Source organism: Oncorhynchus mykiss, chromosome 25 (genome assembly GCF_057628025.1).
Source record: "Oncorhynchus mykiss isolate SJ-2025 chromosome 25, ASM5762802v1, whole genome shotgun sequence".
Lineage (NCBI taxonomy): Eukaryota > Metazoa > Chordata > Actinopteri > Salmoniformes > Salmonidae > Oncorhynchus > Oncorhynchus mykiss.
In genome coordinates this window covers 70925053-70949288 of record NC_143046.1, presented here as the reverse complement: position 1 = coordinate 70949288, position 24236 = coordinate 70925053, and the positions used below count along the sequence as shown (strand labels likewise).

Sequence of the window (24236 nt, the reverse complement as noted above, 5' to 3'; positions counted from 1 at the left end):
CGTGTTGAACAGATATTCCGGGGTATTTTGGTAAACACTTCAATACTTAACATTATTTTTTAACAATACAATACACCAAGCATCTGTTGGATTTTCCACATTTTTGTACAGCTTTATTTAGACTTGCATGTCATCCCTTTAGGATTTCAAAATTCCAATTACTGATCAGTGCAAGTGATGTCAAGGGGAAAATCTATTCCTCTTTAGCTCCACCATGGGAAAATGTTTTATCAAAATAAGGCTTTATTGCTAGAACTATAGCTTCAACTGTATATACATGTGGACTAAAGACCCCAGAAAAAAACCATTACACAGTGACTATTTAATCAACATCGTGGAAATTCAGATTTACAGCATGATTGAAATTTAAAGTCAATGATCCCGCTTTAGCGTAGACTGCATTAACGATAATGCTGCATATGTCTGCTTAATCGGAAATTACCTTAACATTTATATTACGGAATCTGTTATGCTTCGACTTTAGAGATTTTATAGAGCCCTTAATACTTCAGCATTCCTTGTAAAAGCAAATTGATGGTGTTTATTAAAGCGTGTTTCCGGCTGAAGCAGACAGGCCCGGAAGAGGCAGTGACCTCTCTTTGTTCTATCAGAGGCGAGGAGGAGGGGTGAAATGTGAATTTCGGCATAGTGCCCCTCCGGAAGAGCTCAACCAATCCAAAATCCATCCCTCTTCATTTTCTTTGTGTTTACTTCTACGTTCATGAGTTTACATGCCAATTCCATTAAGGATTAAAATGGTTTCTGCAATCCCTCCTCAACTTCTCACCACCCCCCTCTGTCCCTCCTTTTAACCCCTCCCGCCACTTACAGGCTTTGAGATCCATGGGCTGAGTTAAGGGATTACTGGCCAAACTCGCTGCTGCACAGACCATTACCGAGAAACGAGAGGCAGCTGGGTTGTAGAATGTTCCAGCGAGAAGTCTGGGACCTATAGTGAAAGCTATATTTGATCAATGGCCATGGCGCGTGTCTGCACTAATGAATAATTCTGTCTGAAAAAAATAAGAGAAAACGAAGGGTGTTATATGACACCAGGCCGGGGGTTTTCACTCCAAGTTCCCCTTTGAGCTGCTATTGAATCATAGGTGAGCGGTTCCAAGCAGGATTTAGTGACTCACAGCCGTGGAGGTGAAATCATCCACTCTCTCACCAAATGCACCGGCACAGGACTGTTGACCTTCTCAATTGCTCAGTGACAGATGTCACCTGAGGATTCAGCTCAGCATGCTCACAAGAAAACGACGAATGCTACTGCAATAACATAACAACACCCACCTGTAGCACACGCTCCAGCAGGTACAGTGCATTGCGAAAGTATTCGGCCCCCTTGAACTTTGCGACCTTTTGCCACATTTCAGGCTTCAAACATAAAGATATAAAACTGTATTTTTTTTGTGAAGAATCAACAACAAGTGGGACACAATCATGAAGTGGAACGACATTTATTGGATATTTCAAACTTTTTTAACAAATCAAAAACTGAAAAATTGGGCGTGCAAAATTATTCAGCCCCTTTACTTTCAGTGCAGCAAACTCTCTCCAGAAGTTCAGTGAGGATCTCTGAATGATCCAATGTTGACCTAAATGACTAATGATGATAAATACAATCCACCTGTGTGTAATCAAGTCTCCGTATAAATGCACCTGCACTGTGATAGTCTCAGAGGTCCGTCAAAAGCGCAGAGAGCATCATGAAGAACAAGGAACACACCAGGCAGGTCCGAGATACTGTTGTGAAGAAGTTTAAAGCCGGATTTGGATACAAAAAGATTTCCCAAGCTTTAAACATCCCAAGGAGCACTGTGCAAGCGATAATATTGAAATGGAAGGAGTATCAGACCACTGCAAATCTACCAAGACCTGGCCGTCCCTCTAAACTTTCAGCTCATACAAGGAGAAGACTGATCAGAGATGCAGCCAAGAGGCCCATGATCACTCTGGATGAACTGCAGAGATCTACAGCTGAGGTGGGAGACTCTGTCCATAGGACAACAATCAGTCGTATATTGCACAAATCTGGCCTTTATGGAAGAGTGGCAAGAAGAAAGCCATTTCTTAAAGATATCCATAAAAAGTGTTGTTTAAAGTTTGCCACAAGCCACCTGGGAGACACACCAAACATGTGGAAGAAGGTGCTCTGGTCAGATGAAACCAAAATTGAACTTTTTGGCAACAATGCAAAACGTTATGTTTGGCGTAAAAGCAACACAGCTCATCACTCTAAACACACCATCCCCACTGTCAAACATGGTGGTGGCAGCATCATGGTTTGGGCCTGCTTTTCTTCAGCAGGGACAGGGAAGATGGTTAAAATTGATGGGAAGATGGATGGAGCCAAATACAGGACCATTCTGGAAGAAAACCTGATGGAGTCTGCAAAAGACCTGAGACTGGGACGGAGATTTGTCTTCCAACAAGACAATGATCCAAAACATAAAGCAAAATCTACAATGGAATGGTTAAAAAATAAACATATCCAGGTGTTAGAATGGCCAAGTCAAAGTCCAGACCTGAATCCAATCGAGAATCTGTGGAAAGAACTGAAAACTGCTGTTCACAAATGCTCTCCATCCAACCTCACTGAGCTCGAGCTGTTTTGCAAGGAGGAATGGGAAAAAATTTCAGTCTCTCGATGTGCAAAACTGATAGAGACATACCCCAAGCGACTTACAGCTGTAATCGCAGCAAAAGGTGGCGCTACAAAGTATTAACTTAAGGGGGCTGAATAATTTTGCACGCCCAATTTTTCAGTTTTTGATTTGTTAAAAAAGTTTGAAATATCCAATAAATGTCGTTCCACTTCATGATTGTGTCCCACTTGTTGTTGATTCTTCACAAAAAAATACAGTTTTATATCTTTATGTTTGAAGCCTGAAATGTGGCAAAAGGTCGCAAAGTTCAAGGGGGCCGAATACTTTCGCAAGGCACTGTATATCTCACTGGTCATCCCCAAAGCCAACACCTGCTTTGGCCGCCTTTCCTTACAGTTCTCTGCTTCCAATGACTGGAACGAATTGCAAAAATTGCTGAAGTTGGAGACATATATCTCCCTCACTAACTTTAAGCATCAGCTATCTGAGCAGCTCACCGATCGCTGCAGCTGTACACAGCCCATCTGTAAATAGCCCATCCAACTACCTACCTCATCCCCATATTGTTTTTGCATTTTTTGCTCTTTTGCACACCAGTATTTCTACTTGCACATCATCATATGCACATCTATCCCTCCAGTGTTAACTTGCTAAATTGTAATTACTTCACTATTATGGCCTATTTATTGCCTTACCTCCTTTCTCCATTTGCACACACTGTATACAGATGTTTCTATTGTTATTGACTGTAGTTTTGTTTATCCCATGTGTAACACTTTGTTGTTGTTTTTTGTCGCACTGCTTTGCTTTATCTTGGCCAGGTCACAGTTGTAAATGAGAACTTGCTATCAACTGGCCTACCTGGTTAAATAAAGGTGAAATAAAAAAATAAAATAAAAAAATAAGCAAAAAGTTAAATATATCAGTTTGGGAGAATAAATTGACATGGCCCTCTCTCTGACAGTAGGACGGGTGGTGGTGGTGCAGCCAGTGTCTGTAGTGCTAAACCACCCAGGGTTGGTAATCTCAGAGGGATCTGAGGGAGCTAAGTGGGGCTAAGCCTGGTCAACGCCTGGGAGTGGACCTCCATTAGAGACCCAAAGCCAGGTGCCCTCAGCCACAGCCCGACCAGGCCTGCACCGTATCCCATGCCAGCAAAGCTCTCATCTCTCCAGAGTGGGAGGATTGAGTATCTCCATTGGCCCAAGAGGGTCTTCTGAAGGCCTCTGTGGAACCAGAACAACTACTCCCTCCACTTCCCTCTACTCTCCCTTCCAACTGAGGGAATGGGGTTATTTTATTTTCTTTTGTCTCCCCCTTTCCATGCATATTTGTCTGCATTTCATCAGCCGTCTTTCCATGTTATTGTGTAATACACTTGATTGACTCATCAAGCTGAAATGTTTTGGAGATGGGATTGATCCCAAACAGGCCAAATGTTCTGGAAGAGCCAGTGGATAAGGAGGAAATCATTCACAAATATCTGAGGGAGTCTGGCGGAAACCACGGACAGCCTGAAGAAGATATTTAATAGCAACCCTTGAGAGGGAAATGCTTTTTATTTGTTCAGATTACTGGTATTGCTGACCACTCTGTTGCAGCCAGTTGAATTGGTTCCAGAGGAGCCCTTCACTTTATATATCAATTTCTGCGTGCCAATGTGAGATCAGAACCCGAGATGCTCGCACAGCCAAAATGTTTTTCCTCCCAAATCTTCCATCTCCAGCCATCACCTTGTGGCCTACGATAGACCCTCCCGACATCTCCTTGCTCACTCTGCTGATGTCTTCATTGGCTGGGCTGCTTGCCACGGCTAGTGTGGAGGGAAAGGACCGTGAGTGTGTCGCACTCTGATGACACGGGCTGGCTGAGTGTACAGCTGCTGTGGGATAAAGAGTTCAAGAGCTAAGCTGCTTCCTCCAGACCTGATGGATCTGGGGGTCCGGTCCTCCAGTAGCCTTTCTACTTCACACTATGTGTTGTCTGTTGGCATATTTACCACAAGTTATTTACCCTAATCTTTTAAAAGCCCTGTCCTACTCTTCCTATTCTATGTGCTATTTGTGAACATCAACTTATTAAACTGTTAAAAAAACAACATTAAAACATAGACACCTTCAAATATGTTGTTGCATTCCTGCTTATGCCAGACTGAATATATTGCAGAAGACTCATATCCTACAGGTTACCAGTTGCTGTTACCAGTAATAGATGTACAATAGCATTATATTTTTACACAGTCAACTAACTATTAAATAAAAACAGCTGGCGATCAACAGATGTCTCAGTCTATAAAAAACCCAGAGACAGAGACAAAGCATTTAGTAATGTCACGTGATAAGAGTCAGTCACAGTCACAGATCTGTGTAGCCTTTGTCCAGCCAGTGGCTTTGTCATGCAGAAGAAATGCATTAGAAGGTGATGTACTGTATATTAGGCCATCGGAGTCTTTAAAGAATGCCCCCAAAACACAGATGCTCCACCATTTAGCTGCAGCTTTTGCATAACCACTATGCATGGAGATGTATGTCTGAGGCAAGACTGTCATTAACTAACTTAACTAACAGTCATTCACTAGCTTTCCATACAAAGCCAGAAGACACTCTGGATGCCTATGAGGCACATATAACTAGGCAAAAGTCAACGCCAAGCAAACGGGAACCACTGGATGGACTAATGTCGGGGTAAAGTGGAACCGAAAGTTAATACAGCGTGAGAAACAACAGCGGCCATTTGCTTTAGGTTCCCCTGCCAGCCTACAACGCTTCCTGTTTAGACCACTGTTCAGTCTCAGGCTAATCCCCTCCATAGGAGTGCATTTCTCAGGACACTTACGTGACCCTGGCCAGAGAGATCCAGAGCAGATTTAAGGCTTCATTGAAGCCAATTTCTCTGCACTGCAGTCTTGAAAAATGTGTCTTAAAGACTTAACTGGTCCTAAAGGCCAAGGGGTAAAGTGAAGCAGAAATGCTTGTTTAACCATTACTAGGGATTTTTTAACTGTGGAGTGTATAGTGTGGGGTACATAATTTTTGTACTATCACTCGATCATCTTACAAGCTTTCATTAATGTAGTCTGATGGTTGCTTGATATGTAAAATAATTCAGAAGTAGATTTAGAGAGGAACATTCAGGTAAATATGCAGGTGAAAATGTAGTAAGACACTTCCTATTCCACTGTCCATGGCATGCACATATGTCACACCACATGGTACTGTAGTCCTATATACTGTATTAATTTTAACCAGAGACCTCTGAAAAAGAAAAGCTGAACTCTTCCTTGAACCCCAGAGGATCGTTTCCATAGAAACACAATAAACAGAGAGGGTGAGGAATGGGAACAGAGAGTTTATCCATTATCAATAAAAGGCATTGAGGAGGCATTAATGGAGGCGTAATTATGTCATTATTAGCTATGTAATGGATATAATGTGGGACAGAGGTATATGCATGCAGCTCTGCGTACATCAGTCCAAAAATACAGTCTGGCATATTTATGTGGGGACCTTAAAATGCAGATGCACGCAGTCAAAATACAAGAACACGCGCGCGCTCTATGACAGAACGGGCAAAAAAGTTTGGCTTTAAAATGGATTTATATTAATTAGTTGCAGAGTAGCAATAGTAGCAATGTAGTATTACATATTTTATACAAATTACATTTTCAAATACAAATATGGAAGTGTCATATCTAAAAATAACATTTAATATTTCAATAATGTACAGAATAATATTATAAAGTTTACATGTATTTATAGGCTCAAATTGCGCACAACGTGTGTCTCTTCTTTTAAGTCGAGAAGAGAGGGGAGGGGTTTATCTAAGGTGTTTGAGACAGCGGGATGGGGTTGGAGAGGGGTAGGAGGAAGCAGGAAGGCTAAATAGGGCGGACACATAAAAACGGCAAGGGGCAATAGATGCTTGATCAGTTGGAGAGTCCGCCTGTTCGCGCAGTGTGCCGCCCCCATGAACTTCTGGAAATGGGAACCCCGCTGCAAACCTACGCTGCTTCAAACCGCCTCCGTCTCCGGCCATCGTCTCTCTCGCCTCTTGTTTTTTAGAGGGGTCGTTAAGGAATTAATGATCCGAAGGAACCACCGTACTTCTCCATAAGTTCATTCGGCGTTTTCAGTACATGCTTTACACCTGGACTTCCATTGCATGGGGAGAGCTCGCACTTTCTTTTTGTCATATGTACTTTTCTCGAGGATACTTACCTGTACCCCTACTAATGGTAAGCGACGCTCAACTTCATGTCTGTGGCATATTCGAATCCGATTAAATTGACAAAACAATTATAGCCTATTAAATGACGGCAACTCTATACAAGTAGTCTACAAGATTAGCCTACATAGTTCTTCCGTATCCAGTTTAGGCTCCGATGAGCTACATTAGGCTGATATATTCTTCCCATGAAATGTAAATGATTGAAATTGCATAGGTAATAAATAATATTAGCCTAACGACAGCGGCTCATGTTCATGATACTGAGCATTAAATGTAGCCCATTGCATTTAATTCGATTACTGAAGCTACTTCATTATTCTTTTTTTTGCCCCCAAGTGAAATAAAGTGAGCACCGACTATCCTAACGCATGCCTGGACATGGAAAAAATAATAAGATACTTTTCTGCAAAAGAATGTTAACAGTACTCGCTTTGGGAGTTTATAACTGTTGCATGAGTAGACATTTTTTAGAGGAGGGGGGGGGGCGGGGGGCACTCGGGTTTTTAGACACCTGCACGCACAGTAACTAGTGCGCATATTTCCCATAACCGTTTGGGATGGCAACCCTCACTTTTCACCTTTCCAAACATTAATCGCCAGGTCGTTACAGATTTGTCAGATTATGGATTTAATCCTTATAGTTGAAGTTTACATTCAATTAATAGACACCCTAGGACAGAGACTGGTCTCATGCGTAAATGTAGCTGTGCTCTGTAGTTCAATTAGGTGATTTTGGATTTCTCAAATGTCAAAGCCTATTTCTTTAAAAATGTAATATAATTTAGATGCCTAATGGTAATTTAAGAATAAATGACTGGGGTTTACAACGTCATGGAAACACAATTATCTCAAACGTGTTATAAGAACAAATAAGGACGCACTGTACACTACAAACTGCTACTACAAACAAACAAATGGCTCACATACACAAAATATCAAGATCTATGTATCGAATTTAGACATTATTAAAGAAAATCTTATGAATACAATAAAGGGAGAGTAAATATGTATTAATTCTGGCCTCCCCGACGCATGTACCCTGGGACTTTTCAACCTGCAGCCACTAACACTAGCATATTCAAATTTGTTAAATCATTACATTACTCGTTTGTTTAAATAAATGATTTGATGACTAATGATTCCACCACAATTCCACAGTTTACAGCAAGTTAATTATAAGAAAGGATTTGGGCATGCAGCTGACAGTTAGAGTAAACGTCTCTGTTCTTAATTTTGAGAAGTTGGCCTCCTTGCTAAGTGCAAACAGACCCATGCTTACAGTTTAGGGAGAATAAAAAAAAGCACAGCAAAAAGGGGGAAAAAAAGCTGAATTTAAAATTGGATCATAAGGGGTTATACATATCAGAACAAACTGCCGGGAGCGCCGAGAGAATAGGCTATTGTGTAAATCAACGTAGAGTACTTGACATTGCCAAACCCAATTGTTTTGTTTGTCTATTTTCGTTCCTTATTATAGGGAGCATATACAACATGTTGAGAGCAACATTAATTAATCTGAAGATATATTATGAATGATTGTATAGATAGGGCCTACCCAATTATTTACAAGGCATTGTAAAACAACGATAAGGTTGAATTTCAGTGTTTTAACGACTGAACGTTCATGCTGTATTTTATTTGTCTGTTTTTAAACCACATTCAGCAATTAACTACCAACCTGCTTTGGCACACGCTTCAATAACTTTGATGTCACGTCAAACTGTTGTTTGGCCTTGAAGATATAGCCATTTACTTTTACTATAACTTCAAATGGAAGAAGATCACTAAATCATTTATAATTAACTGATGAGGTTAAAACATAAAACACATTTTTTTGCCCTTGACATAACAACTAGACAGACAATCAACTGATGATTGATTACGATTAGAAACATCCATTTGTAGTCTCAGAACTGTCTTCAAAACCACCTTGCTGTTGTTTTTGTACCCTACTTATTGTCAGAAATAAGTTAAGATATCATGCTTTATTTTTCATTAAAAAAAACGATAGAGCATACAAGTTGTATTTTTAAAATGAATACTAAACTTTCACAGTAGACAAAAAAAAAGCATGGAATATGAATGCTGCTGGAATACTTCCTCAAAATAAGGAAATACCTGCCTGGGAAGTTTGAGCTAAAACAGTACAATTGGGCCCTGGACTATTGTCTGTTCCCGTGGTAACCTGCTCCCCTCCCACCATCCCTGTCAAATTCCTCAGGAAACACATCTAAAGCACCATGTGCATAGTCTGATCACATTATCTCTGGTTAGAGAGAGGGGGGAGGGAGGAGGAGACAGAGGGAAGAGGGAAGTCAAATACAGGGAGGCCTAGGGAGGAGGAGGACTAGGCCAAACCAGAGGAAGCTAACTGCCAGGCCTAATTGCACCCTGGGCTACAGTACATTCATTGCAAAATATGGCACTGTCTCTTGTTTCGGTTCAAAACTCAGACTGTGGATATTACGCTTTCTTCCTTACTGTCCCTCTCCTCTACTTTAGGCCTGATCACAGCTGGTGAGCTGAATAACGCAGAATAACCCAATAAAAGGAAGAGTTATGTACATCTGTAATTGTTCAAACATAATGTTATTTATCCTTCTAGACATCCTCCTATACATTGGTTATTACAATATAATAGGAGACGAGGAAGAAATATGATGAGCATTATTGTTGGTTACATCCCTATATACTGTAGACGGTTAGTACTGTCATCAACCTACTTGGTGAATCCATCAACTTATAGTAAGTGGCTCTGTCAGTCATTACTGTAAGAAGTTCTGTAGTCACTGTTTTGAGCGGTTTGAATCGCTGTAATCATGGGAGAGGCCCTCTCGGCACAATGAGCGTTTGTTGTCAGGGATGCACACACGTTATCCCCCCACCCCCACCCTATGGGTAATAGAGCTGATCATGTTCAGAACCCTACTGCCTCTTCACCATGGTTCTCACACACACACACGCACACAACCTTGTGTCACGACCGAGAACATGAGGTCACACAAAGGTCAACATCTAATTCTGCTACAAAAAATGACAAATATCTCCTTGATTGCATGTACAGTGACGCATGGAGGGAAAAAGATAAACACAGAGATATGAACCCAGACAAACACACAGTTCAATCAAATCAATCAATCAATCAAGTGTATTATTAAAGCCCTTTTTACATCAGCCAGTTCCAGTGGAACACATTCCAGTTATAATGGAATGGGCTCAAATGAAGTGTTGAAATGTCTTATCTGCGGTACTGTTGTTTGCCCAGGACCTATTTCACAAACACTCTTCATTTTATTAGTGTGATTCAGCAATGTGTGTAAAAGCAAGATATTCATTAGGGCCAAGTCCCTCTGTTTGTGATGTCGTAGATCCACAGAATGGGCGTAAACCATCTACAGGACAGAACGCTGTGTGTATAGGCATTGGATAGGATTGTCTCAGTTCTAGAACTGCCTTGCCATGACACTCAAGTGAATTGTATTGCATAACAACTTGTGATTAATAGACTTGTGGTTTTATTCTTGTTGGCATACTGCAGTGGTGAATTTGTGTGTCTGGTCTGGTCTGGTCTGGAAAAACAAGGTTCTATTCAATTCAATAGATCTATATTGTGCCCGAAAGGCAATTATTTTGCAGTGTAAAAAATAACAAAGAAATACACAAATAAAAACAAACACACATTATGCTTTTGACCAGGGTTGAAAGACACCCCTCCGGGTTCAACAAACTCAGATCACACAGGTTTGAGACTAGAGTATATATATACTATATATACTATGTACTGTAGCATGAAATATGTTGTTAGTAAATATGTATGCACTATACTGGGCAGGACAGGAGGACAGCATATAGAGATGCATTAGTACTTGTCTGAGTCCATGGAGGTTGGGTTTAGGCTTATTGATGCCAGTATGGTCAAAGAGCAGAGCAGCAGGCTTGTCATCAGCGGCTCCACAGATCTCAGGACAACAGAGGGGAGGAGGGGAAGAGGAAGGTCCCTTTTTGATGGGTGCAGTGCACTTAGATGGGTGATCACGGGTCGGAGGGGGGGGGGGGGGGTACTCTTTAAGTTTCTAGAAAACGTAGTTTGGCCCCCCTTTAACCCAATGCAGATTGATCCCCCACTAATCAATACAGAGCAGTCATGAACCATCTGATAGCTGGCCTTAATGAGGAGGGAGGACAAGTGAGTGTCCATCTACACTGTCTGTCTGTTCTGCATAGGCAAGGCAGTGTTTACGTAAAGCCATGCTCTCTACAGTGACTTTGGTCTACTTTTAATTGACAGACGAATTGCTTATAGAGGGATGCTATGTCACGATCTCTGAAATACTGTATGTCTGCTTGAGTCAAAAAATTGTATTTGAAGTAACAAATATTGAATTTGAATATTTCTCACTTAATTGTTCCATGATATGTTTTGGCTGCTTCATTTTCTGTCCTATTTAATGTGTGGTGTCTACAAGGGCTGCTCTTTGAAGGGTGGTCGGTTTCCTTACTCTTCACATACCAGATACACTATAGAGAACAGGAATGTAACCTTTCGCCCCACTTCAAATCAAATCAAACTTTATTTGTCACATGTGCCGAATACAACAGGTGTACTAGACCTTACAGTGAAATGCTGAATACAACAAGTGTAGTAGACCTTACAGTGAAATGCTGAATACAATAGGTGTAGTAGACCTTACAGTGAAATGCTCACTTACAAGACCTTAACTGACAATGCAGTTGAAATAAATAAATAAATAAAAAAATTAAATAAGAATAAGAAATAAAACTAACAAATAATTAAAGAGCAGCAGTAAAATAACAATAGCGAGGCTATATACAGGGGGTACCGTACAGAGTCAATGTGCGGGGGCACCGGTTAGTCAAGGTAATTGAGGTAACATATACATGTAGGTAGAGTTATTAAAGTGACTATGCATAGATAATAAACAGAGTAGCAGCAGTATAAAGGGAAGGGGCAAATAGTCTGGGTAGCCATTTGATTAAATGTTGAAATGTCTATGTGATAAGCCTTAATGAAGAGAGACCGGGTTACACACACACACACACACACACACACACACACACACACACACACACACACACACACACACACACACACACACACTACATTGTCAGGAAGGAGCTTGTAAGTATGCATTTTCACGGTAAAGTCTACACCTGTTGTGTTCGGTACATGTGACATGTGACAAATAAAAAGCCAGAAGTATTTGCCTCTAAGCTAGACTACAATGACTACAATGTCCTTTTTCTCTTATGTACATTTCAGGAACAGGGTCACTCCAACACTCTCGAGCAGCCCCCCAGCACCACGTAACATTTCCTTGAGGAACGCGACCATTGCCGGCTCCCAACAAACATGGACTGTTTTCCCATGCTTTATTTTCTGTCGGTAAGTGGACCAGGCAAAATCAATTTATGACATGTGACACCATTGCCCCATCTTTCTGTATTTCTCCCTGTTGTTTTCTCAGGAGTTTGTCATATTTTACATTTAAATGACTAGATTAATAAAATGGAAGAGCGTCTGGTCTGACTTTTGCAGAGGAATTGTTGGTGAAATGTGTGGCACATGGTCCTTTGTTTGTCTTTGATTGGTTGAGGTAGACTGAGGGACTGGGCTCCTTATCGAGTTAAGAATTGGCTTTGACCCCTTGGCTGTTTCTCCTATTTGTCTAATCATAGTGGAGGAGGGAAAGAGAGGAAGAGAGAGAGAGAAGGAGGTAGAGGGAGGAAGAGAGAGGGAAGAGGAGGGATAAAAGGAATGGCCCTCAGATTCCGTTCAAAAAGCTGTGTTCTTCAACCAGCTGTTTACTCTTGGAGGATGTTGCAACAGATAAACTGCATAGGGGGTCCTATCTGATCGTAGGCCATTTTACTGTAAACAAGTCAGACAGGACAATTATAACCAATTAGAGAACATTTACAGTGAAAACACTAGTGAAGGGTCCAATAGGGTGGAGGTTATGTTGGAAAAGAAGGAGATGTAGGAAGGGTAGACAAATATAGAATGTCACTTAAAACAGAGGTTTCTTTATTTCTTTATCCTCTCTCTCTCACACTCCCCACTTATCTCTTTTTGCTCTGTTTTTGCCGTCCCAGAGACATCATGATTCCTGGTAATCGAATGCTGATGGTCATTTTATTATGCCAAGTCCTGCTGGGAGAGAGCAACCATGCTAGTCTGATACCTGAGGAAGGAAAGAAGAAAGCCCCGGGCCTGCAGAGCCGGACTGCTGGTCAGAGCCATGAACTTCTGCGGGACTTTGAGGCCACGCTGCTGCACATGTTTGGACTGCAGAGGCGACCGCGGCCCAGTCGCTCGGCCACTGTGCCACGCTACCTGCTGGACCTCTACCGGCTGCAATCGGGCGAGGCTGAGGAGGCCGGCACCCACGACACCGCCTTTGAGTACCCCGAGAGGTCGGCTAGCCGCGCCAACACCGTGAGGGGCTTCCACCACGAAGGTAAAGAGAGAGATAGAGAAAAAGAGAGCATGAGAGAGGGAGGGAGGGAAAGAGGGAGATAGAAGGAGAGTGAAGTAACTGTCTGTACACTCTTAGAAAAAAGGTGCCATCTCGAACCTAAAAGGTTTCTTTGGCTGGCCCCATAGGAGAAGCCTTTGAATATCCCTTTTTGGTTCCAGGTAGGGCTGGGCGATATCTCAAATTAATGATATATTTTTCTCTCGCAATGTTCCAAATGCCTGTATCGCAAGAATCAAGGTTATTACTGTATGTCCCTTACAACAACAAAGACGAAAGATCACTTCTTCCTCTCTGCCAACAAGTAGTTTCAACTCACTATTTGCATTTGAAGTTTGGTCCAACAGAATCGGTCATATGGGCACCAAAACACATTGAGACATATTACTGTGACAGAGGAGAACTTAAACTTTCTAAAAGGCGATTTATGCTTGATCCGACACTGCAGTCCGGAGGCTCCGTAGAGAGTGTGACGCAATTGCGGAGCCTCAGGAGGCTTGCATCACTGTGCACCTTCCAGATTTTGTAACAAAATAGCACGTATAACTCCACGTTGACATGATTGGTTGATGGGGTGATACGTCCTATATAAACACAAACTCACTTCCTTGACAACTTCCTTCACACCAGCTCTGCTCCGTGAAGCGCAAGAAGTATGAATGCTTCAGCCATGCTACAGCCAGTGCTGTACGGCCAATGCAGACGACGGAATGACCGTAAATCAGCTTTTACGATAACTTTTATGTCTCAATGTCCAAAATGTAGAACAGAACAGACCCTACTAAAACGGAAATATCAATGAACATGATTGTGGAAAATTAGTGCTCAAGTTCTGGTGCTCGCGGCATTGCGATACCACGTACCGCTAGCAGCATTTGTACAGGCGACGTCAACAAAGTGAACAGGCTATGTTGTTCAAACAGTTGGAGACGGACAGGAGGGTGTATTCATAACAGTTCAACTGTACTACCTTGTTAGCAAGCAAATAGATCAACGTTGGCTACTCACTAGCAGGTGGGCTTGTGCATGGTTCTGGTTAAATTTGTAACAAAAAGAAAATGTCCATAGACAGACTTGAAAGCTAGATCAGTGATTATTGCAAAAAAGCAGGTTAAACTATTTTGATCAAATAACAAAATGAGGAAGTCTTTACTTTATAACTATGTAAGTCAGTGGCCTACCCCGGCCGACTGTGCGCCGCCCTATGGGACTCACAGCCGGATGTGATACAGCCTGGATTCGAACCAGGGACAGTAGTGACACCTCTTGAGATAAAGTGCCTTAGACCGCCGCGCCACTCGGGAGGCGTATATTTAGCCTAGGTATAATTCAGTCAATTATTCCAGACTGTTTGAAATGTAGTTTATTGACCTATAATTGTGTACCAAAGCTTATTTAGAGAACTTTTTAAAAATGGCGAATCACCCATAAGTTAGAAACACATTTAGAGGAGTTTTAGGCCATATCGCTCAGTCCTAGTTCCAGGTAGAACCCTTTTGGTTCCAGGGGACAGCCGAAGAATCCTTTTGGAACCCTTTTCTCTAAGTGTGTACAGAGGACCACAGCAGTTGTGTAGTACTTTCATGCCTTATCCTCCGGGGACCAGGCCTACTGTATGTGCTCCCATGTGGCTTAGTTGGTAGAGCATGGCGTTTGCAATGCTGCGGTTGTGGATTCGATTCCATGGGGGGACCAGTATTAAAGAAGTATGAAAATATATATACTCACTACTATAAGTCACTCTGGATGAACTGTCTAAATGTAAAGCCAATAAATGAATCAGAGAGAAATGCATGGATTTTGAGAACTTGGGGAAATCCAGAGGTGATGTGACCTTGCCTCTGGTAAGTGTGAGAAAAGTACATATTTCCTGGAGTGTACAGTTAATTATACATTGCATGTTTATGACATAAACTACCGTTCAAAAGTTTGGGGTCACTTAGAAATGTCCTTATTTTTGGAAGAAAAGCACATTTTTTGTCCATTAAAATAACATCAAATTGATAAGAAATACAGTGTAGACATTGCTAATGTTGTAAATGACTATTGTAGCTGGACACGGCAAATTTTTTAATGGAATATCTACATAGGCGTACAGAGGCCCATTATGAGCAACCATCACTCCTGTGTTCCAATGGTACGTTGTGTTAGCTAATCCAAGTTTATCATTTTAAAACGCTAATTGATCATTAGTAAACCCTTTTGCAATTATGTTAGCACAGCTGAAAACTGTTGTTCTGATTAAAGATGCAATAAAGCTGTCCTTCTTTAGACTAGTTGAGTATCTGGAGCATCAAGATTTGTGGGTTCAATTACAGCCCAAAATGGCCAGAAACAAAGCACTCTCTTCTGAAACTCATCAGTCTGTTCTTTGCCAAGAAACTGAAGATCTCATACAACACTGTGTACTACTCCCTTCACAGAACAGCGCAAACTGTCTCTAACCAGAATAGAAAGAAGAGTGGGAGGCCCCGGTGCACAACTGAGCAAGAGGACAAGTACATTAGAGTGTATAGTTTGAGAAACAGACACCTCACAAGTCCTCAACTGGCAGATTCATTAAATAGTACCCGCAAAACACCAGTCTCAATGTCAACAGTGAAGAGGCAACTCCGGGATGCTGGCCTTCTAGGCAAAGTTCCTCTGTCCAGTGTGTGTTCTTTTGCCCATCTTAATCTTTTCTTTTTATTTTCCAGTTTGAGATACGTCTTTTTCTTGCAACTCTGCCTAGAAGGCCAGCATCCCAGAGTCTCCTCTTCACTGTTGACGTTGAGACTGGCTTTATATTTCAAAAACAAGGACAATTCTTGGTGACCCCAAACCTTTGAACGGTAGTGCATGCCCCGTTACAGAATCCATGAGCCAAAGTCAAGCTAATTGGCCAACCAGCACCTGAAACAGCAATGGTTTAGAATGAAGCACTCACTGCCTTCCCTAAAACAAAGCATTTTCTAGACATCAACAGTCCATCTCCATTTGATAATATTCCAATGGCGATGGCAGCAACACATATGTCTCACCACCTACCTCATTAGCCTGGGTGTGGACCCATAAGCCCAACAATCCCTGTCTCATCGAAACAAATTCAAATGCAACATTTCCTACACCACTTAAACATGAATATAAGACATCCCCCTCCCACCTTCAACATAAATTATGAAATCTAAGGATGTGGTCACAAAATGGTGGCCAAAGAAGTGGCAAGAATTCAGTCAGACAAATTCCCCTCCTGAAAGAATCTGCAGTCCGACAAAGCCTACAGCGTGTTTGGTTAGCAGCTCAAGGAAAAGCATACCTTCATATTATTGAGTTACACTTCTCACCCCACCCAGTACAAGGGCTTAAAAAAGCCTTTGGCCAGCAGTAGTGTGCCTCTCTCTCATGTCTCCAGTTTAAATGGAGCTAGGGACCTTTTACAGGGACCTTCCTCAACATGCAATTATCTTTAATGCTACTCTGCAGCCTTCTATATAAAGTCCCGCCTGCCAACAATGTGGGCACTGGGAGCAGAGCAGACTCAACCAGAAGCACTGTGGAAAGTTGGAATATAGACTAACTCTAGAGTGATAGAGAAACAGTAATATGCAGGAGAACGTGCGAGGTAGCCTGTATACAACTATACAAGTGTGTCATGGAGAGCCAGTCAGAAACAACAGTTCTGTAATAGGCTTCATGTACTACTGAGATCAACAGAGGTAAAGAACATAAGAACATTTGTATAACATATGTGGCTCAAGTATGTGCTCTAAAACAGAGATGTGTATTGTGTAATCCAGAGATCATACACAGTGTGACAGTAGTGTATTATAGTGGAGGGAGTGCTGGACAGAAAGGCAGAGCTGGAGGGCTGAAGAAAAACATGTCTGCCCTCGGGGGAGGAGGGATGAGTCAGCCTTAATTAATGGGGCCTGTCTAACACACTGTCTAAGACGGCACAGCACCGCACCAAGGCCACTCAGGAAGAAGGAGGCTCAGCCGCCTGTCTATGATGCGATGTGTGTGTTTAACTATGCTAATAACATGCTTGGAGCATTTTGTTGAGATCAAACTAGGTTCTCTGTTTTCATGTAAAATTCCATTGTATAACAATTCAAATGAGTTACTTTTTCAGGAAACACTACACGGTAATAAGATATTTAGTCAAGGCACCAAGTTCAAGTTGACAACGACAGAGCTAAGGGAAACTATGTGAAAAGGGAACTGTGTTGGTTTCAAGCAGGGAGAAACTGTACAGGGAACAATGCAAGGCATCAAAGACAACTCTTGAGGTTAAAGATGCAATTACCCACTAAATCCTCCAGGAATTCAAGCTATGGGAAATGCTGTGTTTTCCAGGCCTCCACTTAGTCTTAGCCCTGGATTAAATCAAATCGAGCGTTAACCAGCTTTGGCCGACTTCCGCATAGCAGATGTTTTGGCGGTGTTGGAGGTGTAACTGTGGTATGAGCTGACATATTGGTGAACGGCTGCTCTTGTGTGTCACAAACCACTCCCTTCCTTATTATCCCTACAGAGTTAGAAATTCTAAACGGAGCTAGAAAGTTTAGGCTATATCAATGTTAGAAATAATCACTCTGAAATGTCAAACCATTCATGTTAGGCTAATGCATGTTTTCATGTTCATTTGGATAGGTGAATTTATGAGACTTATCAGTCTAATTAGAGGTTTGAACTTGTAACGTGGCTGCATGAACTTCTAACGCAGCTGCATGGGATTTGTGTGGTGTGGATTCGTTGCATTTAATGGCAGAGTCCGCAATAAGGTAAAGTAACGACCCGCTTGTGGATTTAACAGCTCTAATGCAGTTCCACCTCGGACACCACCAAAACAACACTATGCAGCACGTAGCTCTCTTGCTGCTCCTCCACCAAAGGATTGTCTGTGGGAATCCGTAATGATTATTCATGATGAAAATGACAAATGTCCCTAGTTAACAAACTGTAGAGCCAATCAAAAACACAGAAGGTTTGAATAATGACAACCACCTGAATAAGATTAAAGCCTGAGTGTGAAATAACAGGGCCGGATTGAGCAGGAAAATAGTAGACACAACATTCCTTTCCCAACAATGGTGGTCTTGCCAGAAATCTGCAGACTGTGCATGGAATAGTTACCCTCCACTATGTTTATATGGTAGCTGCGGTACGTTAATCACCACCCTCTAAGTAATGCATGTTTCAGCAAAGTGCTCAGAGAAAGGCATTGTGGGAAGTCCTGGATGATCCTTATGGATAGATAAAGAAGTATGGACGATGTACACTCAGTCCCCGGAGGCTATCCCAAGTGAACGTGGACATTCTTGTGTGTCAATTAAGGCATGTTAGACTGCAGAGGTATGTGTTTTTGTACAGTGGAAAGCTGTCTTCCAAAACATAACTGCAGGCCAAAATTGTGTGGTTGCAATCATGAAGATTGACACAAAGGGTACTGTTAAACAACCAACGGTGTAATAGTTTTGGAGGGAACTAATTAATAGTAATATGAGGGAAGTGAACGGAACTCAGAGGCAACGATAAAATATGAAAATACTCAGTGATAAACTCTTAAATCAAATCTATACAGGCTGTCATTAGTCAAGATGGCAGCCCATACAGACTCCCTTGGTAAAAGTGATGACATTGACTGTGTCCTGTTGTCTTTCACAGAGCACATGGAGCCGGTTCATCCGGGCGAGCCTCAGACGAAGAACGGCGAGGCCATCCCACTGCGCTTCCTCTTCAACCTCAGCAACATCCCAGAGGATGAGCTGCTCTCGTCGGCTGAGCTGCGTCTGTTCCGGCAGCAGATCGACGAGGTCATTACGGAAAGCGAGGGGGACAAGGATCAGCTCCACCGGATAAACGTGTACGAGGTGCTGAAGCCCCCGCGGGCCGGACAGCTAATCACGCGGCTTTTAGACACACGGCTGGTGCGCCATAACGCCTCGCGCTGGGAGAGCTTTGACGTGAGCCCCGCTGTACTGCGCTGGACACGGGAGCGCCTGCCCAACTATGGGCTGGCCGTGGAGGTCCAGCACCTCAACCAGACACCGCGCCACCAGGGCCGCCACCTGCGCATCAGCCGCTCGCTGCACCAGGAGCCCGGGGAGGACTGGGAACAGCTACGCCCCCTGTTGGTCACCTTCGGCCATGACGGCAAGGGCCACCCGTTGACGCGTCGGGCTAAGCGTAGCCCAAAGCAGCGGGGGCGTAAGCGTAACCGCAACTGTCGCCGTCACGCTCTCTACGTGGACTTCAGCGATGTGGGCTGGAATGACTGGATAGTGGCGCCCCCAGGGTACCAGGCATACTACTGCCATGGGGAATGCCCCTTCCCCCTGGCAGACCACCTGAACTCTACCAACCACGCCATCGTTCAGACGTTGGTGAACTCGGTGAACACCAACATTCCCAAGGCCTGCTGCGTGCCCACGGAGCTCAGTGCCATCTCTATGCTCTACCTGGACGAACACGACAAGGTGGTCCTAAAAAACTACCAGGAAATGGTTGTGGAAGGGTGCGGCTGCCGCTAACACTGACCATGGGCAACTTGAGGCAGGCCGCACGGACGCTATGAAAATTCTTAAGGCCCCACCTTACTCCCAAAATCTTCACTTGGACCCTTATTTATAACTTTTCTGTTGAGACGTATGTTCGTCATTTTTTTTTCTCTCTTGACAATATGATCATATATTTTGACAATATACATATATATATATATATATTTATATCTACATATAAAAAACAAGTGAGTCCTTATTTTAAACATAAATAAAAAGCTGTACAACTTTTCATAATGTATATTAGATTGTATAAGGGTTTTTTAAATGAGAAAATAGTTTTTAAAAAATCTAAAAAGTAAAGTTTATTTACTGGTAATATTTATTGCTTTGATATTATACACATACAAAAAAATAAAAACAAATTGCGTTCCAATATTACATTGTAGCAGATCACAAGAAACACCAATTGTGTACTTAAATTAGAGCACTGTGTGAAATGATCACTTAGCTGATTTGTTATGAATCAGTTGAAGTATCAGAAATGTACATTGATTTTAATGAACCTTTATACATTGATCTTTAAACCAGTTATTTTATTAGATAGGTCCCTTGAGTTGGAATCAGTTTTTTATTCTTGTGAAAAAATCTGATAACATGGGTTGTGAAAAATGAAACTTTGACAGAAAAGGTCCTCATGACTGTTTTATATGAATTTGGATTGAACACATCTGCATCTGATACTTAGCCCGATGGCTATTTGAAAAGTACTCAAGTAATTGTTGCAATTCATGATAACAGAGGAATATTTCTCATGCTCTGTTGCTTCCAAATAAAACAATGTTCGGTTTCATATCTGGCATCATCCAGCTTAGAGTGATTCACGCTTGAGTAACGGACTTACACTATATACAGTGCCTTCGGAAAGTATTCAGACCCCTTGACTTTCCACATTTTGTTACTTTACAGCCTTATTCTAAAATGGATTTTTAAAAAAGAAAAAAGAATCCTCAGCTGTCTATACACAATACCCCAGAAAGACAAAGCGAAAACAGGTTTAGACATTTTGGCAAATGTATTAAAAATAAAAAACAGAAATAGCTTATTTACATAAGTATTCAGACCCTTAACTATGAGACTCAAAATTGAGCTCTGGTGCAACCTGTTTCCATTGATCAGCCTTGAGATGTTTCTTCAACTTGATTGGAGTCCACCTGTGGTAAATTCAATTGACTGGACATGATTTTGAAAGGCACAACCTGTCCATATAATAAGGTCCCACTCTTGACAGTACATGTCAGAGCAAAAACTAAGCCATGAGGTGGAAGGAATTGTCCGTTGTGACCCTGAGACAGAATTGTGTCGAGGTACAGATCTGGGGAAGAGTACCAAAACATGTCTGCAGCATTGAAGGTTTGGAACCACCAAGACTCTTCCTAGAGCTGGCTTCCCTGCCAAACTGAGCAGTCAGGGGAAAAGGTTCTGGGCCAGGGAGGTGACCAAGAACCCGATGGTCACTCTGACAGAGCTCTAGAGTTCCTCTGTGGAGATGGGAGAACCTTCCAGAAGGACAACCATCTCTGCATCACTCCACCAATCAGGCATTTATGGTAGAGTGGCCAGACGGAAGCTACTCCTCAGTAAAAGGCACATGACAGCCCACTTGGAGTTTGCCAAAAAGCACCTAAAGACTCAACAAGATTCTCTGGTCTGATGAAACTCTTTGGCCTGAATGCCAAGCATCCCGTTTGGAGGAAACCTGGCATCATCCCTACGGTGAAGCATGGTGGTGGTAGCAAAAATGTATATAAATTAGCAAAAATGTCAAAAAATATGTTTTTGCTTTGTCATTATGAGTTTTGTGTGTTGCTTGATGAGAAGGAAAAACACGATTGAATATTTTTTAGAATAAGGCTGTAACGTAACAAAATGTGGAAAATGTCAAGCAGTCTGAATACTTTTAGAAGACACTACAAAGTCTACAAAGGTATGTATCAAATTAGTGGATTTGGCTATTTCAGCCACACCTGTTCCTGACAGGTGTATAAAATCGAGCACACAGCCATGCAATCTCCATAGACAAACATTGGCAGTAGAATGGCCTTACTGAAGATCTCAATGACTTACACAGTGGCATGTTAAAGGATGCCACCTTTCCAACAGTTTTACTTTCACGTTTTGAAAGATTATCACTTTTTACAGTTTATCAGGAGAACACATATGCCTATTCATTGGGTACTTGGGGATAAGCTAACATGTGGTGGTTAGTCACTCACTAATCCAATTGCCATATGGGCGGATAGTTGAAATTGATTGTTGGAGACACTTGAGGAGTGATCCTATTGTTTATGATGGTTTAGCATTGGGGCACGACTGAACAACTCGTCATGGTGATACCCTTCCTCTGAAGATTCAAAGGTTAGACCGTCTGTCTCCTGCCTTTATCTTTTGCGGCTCATCCAGACAGAATAAAGACGCCTGTCTCCAACCTGTGCTCCATTATACAATAGACTTTTACATCACTTATTTAATCAGACGACTGCGCTAAATTATATGAGAGCGTTTGGAGAGGGGAGTCCTCTGAACTTTTCAGGACATTACACTGTAGCATTTCCCCACGCCCCTGCATTAGTTTAGAATAGTGGACATGTGATAAGATAAATATATATGGCTTTTTTGGAAAAAGATATTTTAGCTTCACCTTGGAAATCTTCTAGGCCTGTGTGGTTGGAGAGAGTAGAAATAATCAACTTTTTAAATGTACAACAGGCGCAGAAAAAGCCATGTCTCCATTCCGCGCCAAAGGGCATCTCCGCAGTCGTCACCCACGTTTTGTTTGTGTTATTTAGTCTTTCCATCTTAGATCATGATTTCTGCTCACCTAAGAGAAGTTACCACAGCCAGCCTCAGGATCCCAAAACTGCTGTCAGGTTTCCCTTTGATGCCCACATATCAGGCGTAGCCTTGTCAAAAAAAGTGGGGGGTTGGTTAGAGAATACATTCATTTTGAAGAGGCTGAATGAAGGCAGGGAGAAGGGACTTATTTTATCCAGCGGTTTAACAGTGCAACTACACACATTTGAATTGATCTCCCGAGTTTAGATAACATCAGCGAGTTATGGTAATTATCTGCCCGATTGACCTTCCACAAAGACATTTATTAAAATGCCCGGAAAGTAGAGCAAAGTTTATGCAATTTTACCACTCCCAATGAGCCAGTAGGCAATAGCAATGACTGGGCTATAGCCTACCATTAGAAACCAGTGTAGGACTTTAAAAGTCTGAGCTGGGGAGGGGGTATTGGAATATTGGGGAATTATGTTAAGGTTACGCATCAGTTGTAATGGTTACGCATGCTTGCTAATGCAGACAATAGATAACTTTCGACCATATTTGGCTTGGAGTTACAAAATTAATATTTATCTTAGTGCTGACCAGTGTCACGCGAGAGGCCATTCTTACGCAATTACAGGCAAGTCATTATGCGCAGAGTCTGTTGACAAGGGAGAACAAATTGACTTGGAGACATCTTCAACAAGCTTTTCATTCGGACGTTTTGCAGTAAAAGCTTCACGTTTATAGACAATAAACCATCTCACTTTGCTTGGCCTTGTTAGCATCTATATAAATCAGGGATTCACAGGTAGACATTTTGTCAACACATAGACCAGTGAGCAAAATAATGTGAAATGAAATTAGGGTAATTTCAGTGAAAGATAAAAAAAATGTATTTTCCCATTCATGCGAGCTTTTCCCAAAGTTATTACATTGTAACGATCATGTTCAATATGCTCAGCTCTACAGAAAAACATTACACTTCAACTTCAATAACATTCTCTATTTTGGATACAGAAAGGTTTTTCTTGCTATGACTGTAATATGTGGTTGTTTATCTACCTTAGTTGAATGCACTGACTGTAAGTTGCTCTGGATAAAAGTGTTTGCTAAAAGCCCAAAATGTACATGTAAAAGGAACACTTGCAAAGCATGGTGGGTAATTATTCTAATGAGCTCCACCCCAAACAAGACCAAATTTAGTCGGCCCATGTCTCACAAGTTTGGACAGCACAGTAGAGTTTGGTTCAGTAGAGTATAGTACAGTAGAGAACAGTACAGTAGGGTACAGTACAATATAGTACATTTTACTGTACTTTACTGTGTTCTACTGAACTGTAATGAACTATACTTTACTGTACTGTACTCTGATGTGCTCTACTGTACTCTACTGTACTCTACTGTATCAAACTATACTGAACTATACTGTAATGTACTCTGCTGTGATGTACTGTGCTGTCAAATTTGTGAAACATAGACATCTATGATTGGTTCAGATTTGACCTGACCAAAAAAATGAAATCTGTGGACGCTGAAATCAAGGTCAAAATGGACCAAAAATGGACCAAATTTTAACGTCCATAGAC

The 24236-nt window shown here is 41.9% G+C and overlaps 1 protein-coding gene across 1 annotated transcript; it reads left to right on the top strand.

Moving 5' to 3' along the window:
- The first annotated feature begins 6451 nt into the window (after positions 1 to 6451).
- Positions 6452 to 20505, top strand: LOC118936649 (bone morphogenetic protein 4). Its single transcript, XM_090221003.1, has 4 exons — positions 6452 to 6846; positions 12121 to 12243; positions 12954 to 13318; positions 18983 to 20505. The coding sequence occupies exons 3-4, from the start codon at positions 12961 to 12963 to the stop codon at positions 19846 to 19848; spliced, it is 1224 nt and encodes a 407-aa protein (XP_090077129.1). The 5' UTR covers positions 6452 to 6846; positions 12121 to 12243; positions 12954 to 12960; the 3' UTR covers positions 19849 to 20505.
- The last annotated feature ends 3731 nt before the right edge of the window (positions 20506 to 24236 follow it).

Bases quoted from the DNA above. Each gene is read 5' to 3' on its own strand.
- LOC118936649 (XM_090221003.1), top strand. From the start codon at position 12,961: ATGATTCCTGGTAATCGAATGCTGATGGTCATTTTATTATGCCAAGTC. The intron at 13,319-18,982 runs GTAAAGAGAGAG...TGTCTTTCACAG, and splicing joins GAGGGGCTTCCACCACGAAG to AGCACATGGAGCCGGTTCAT.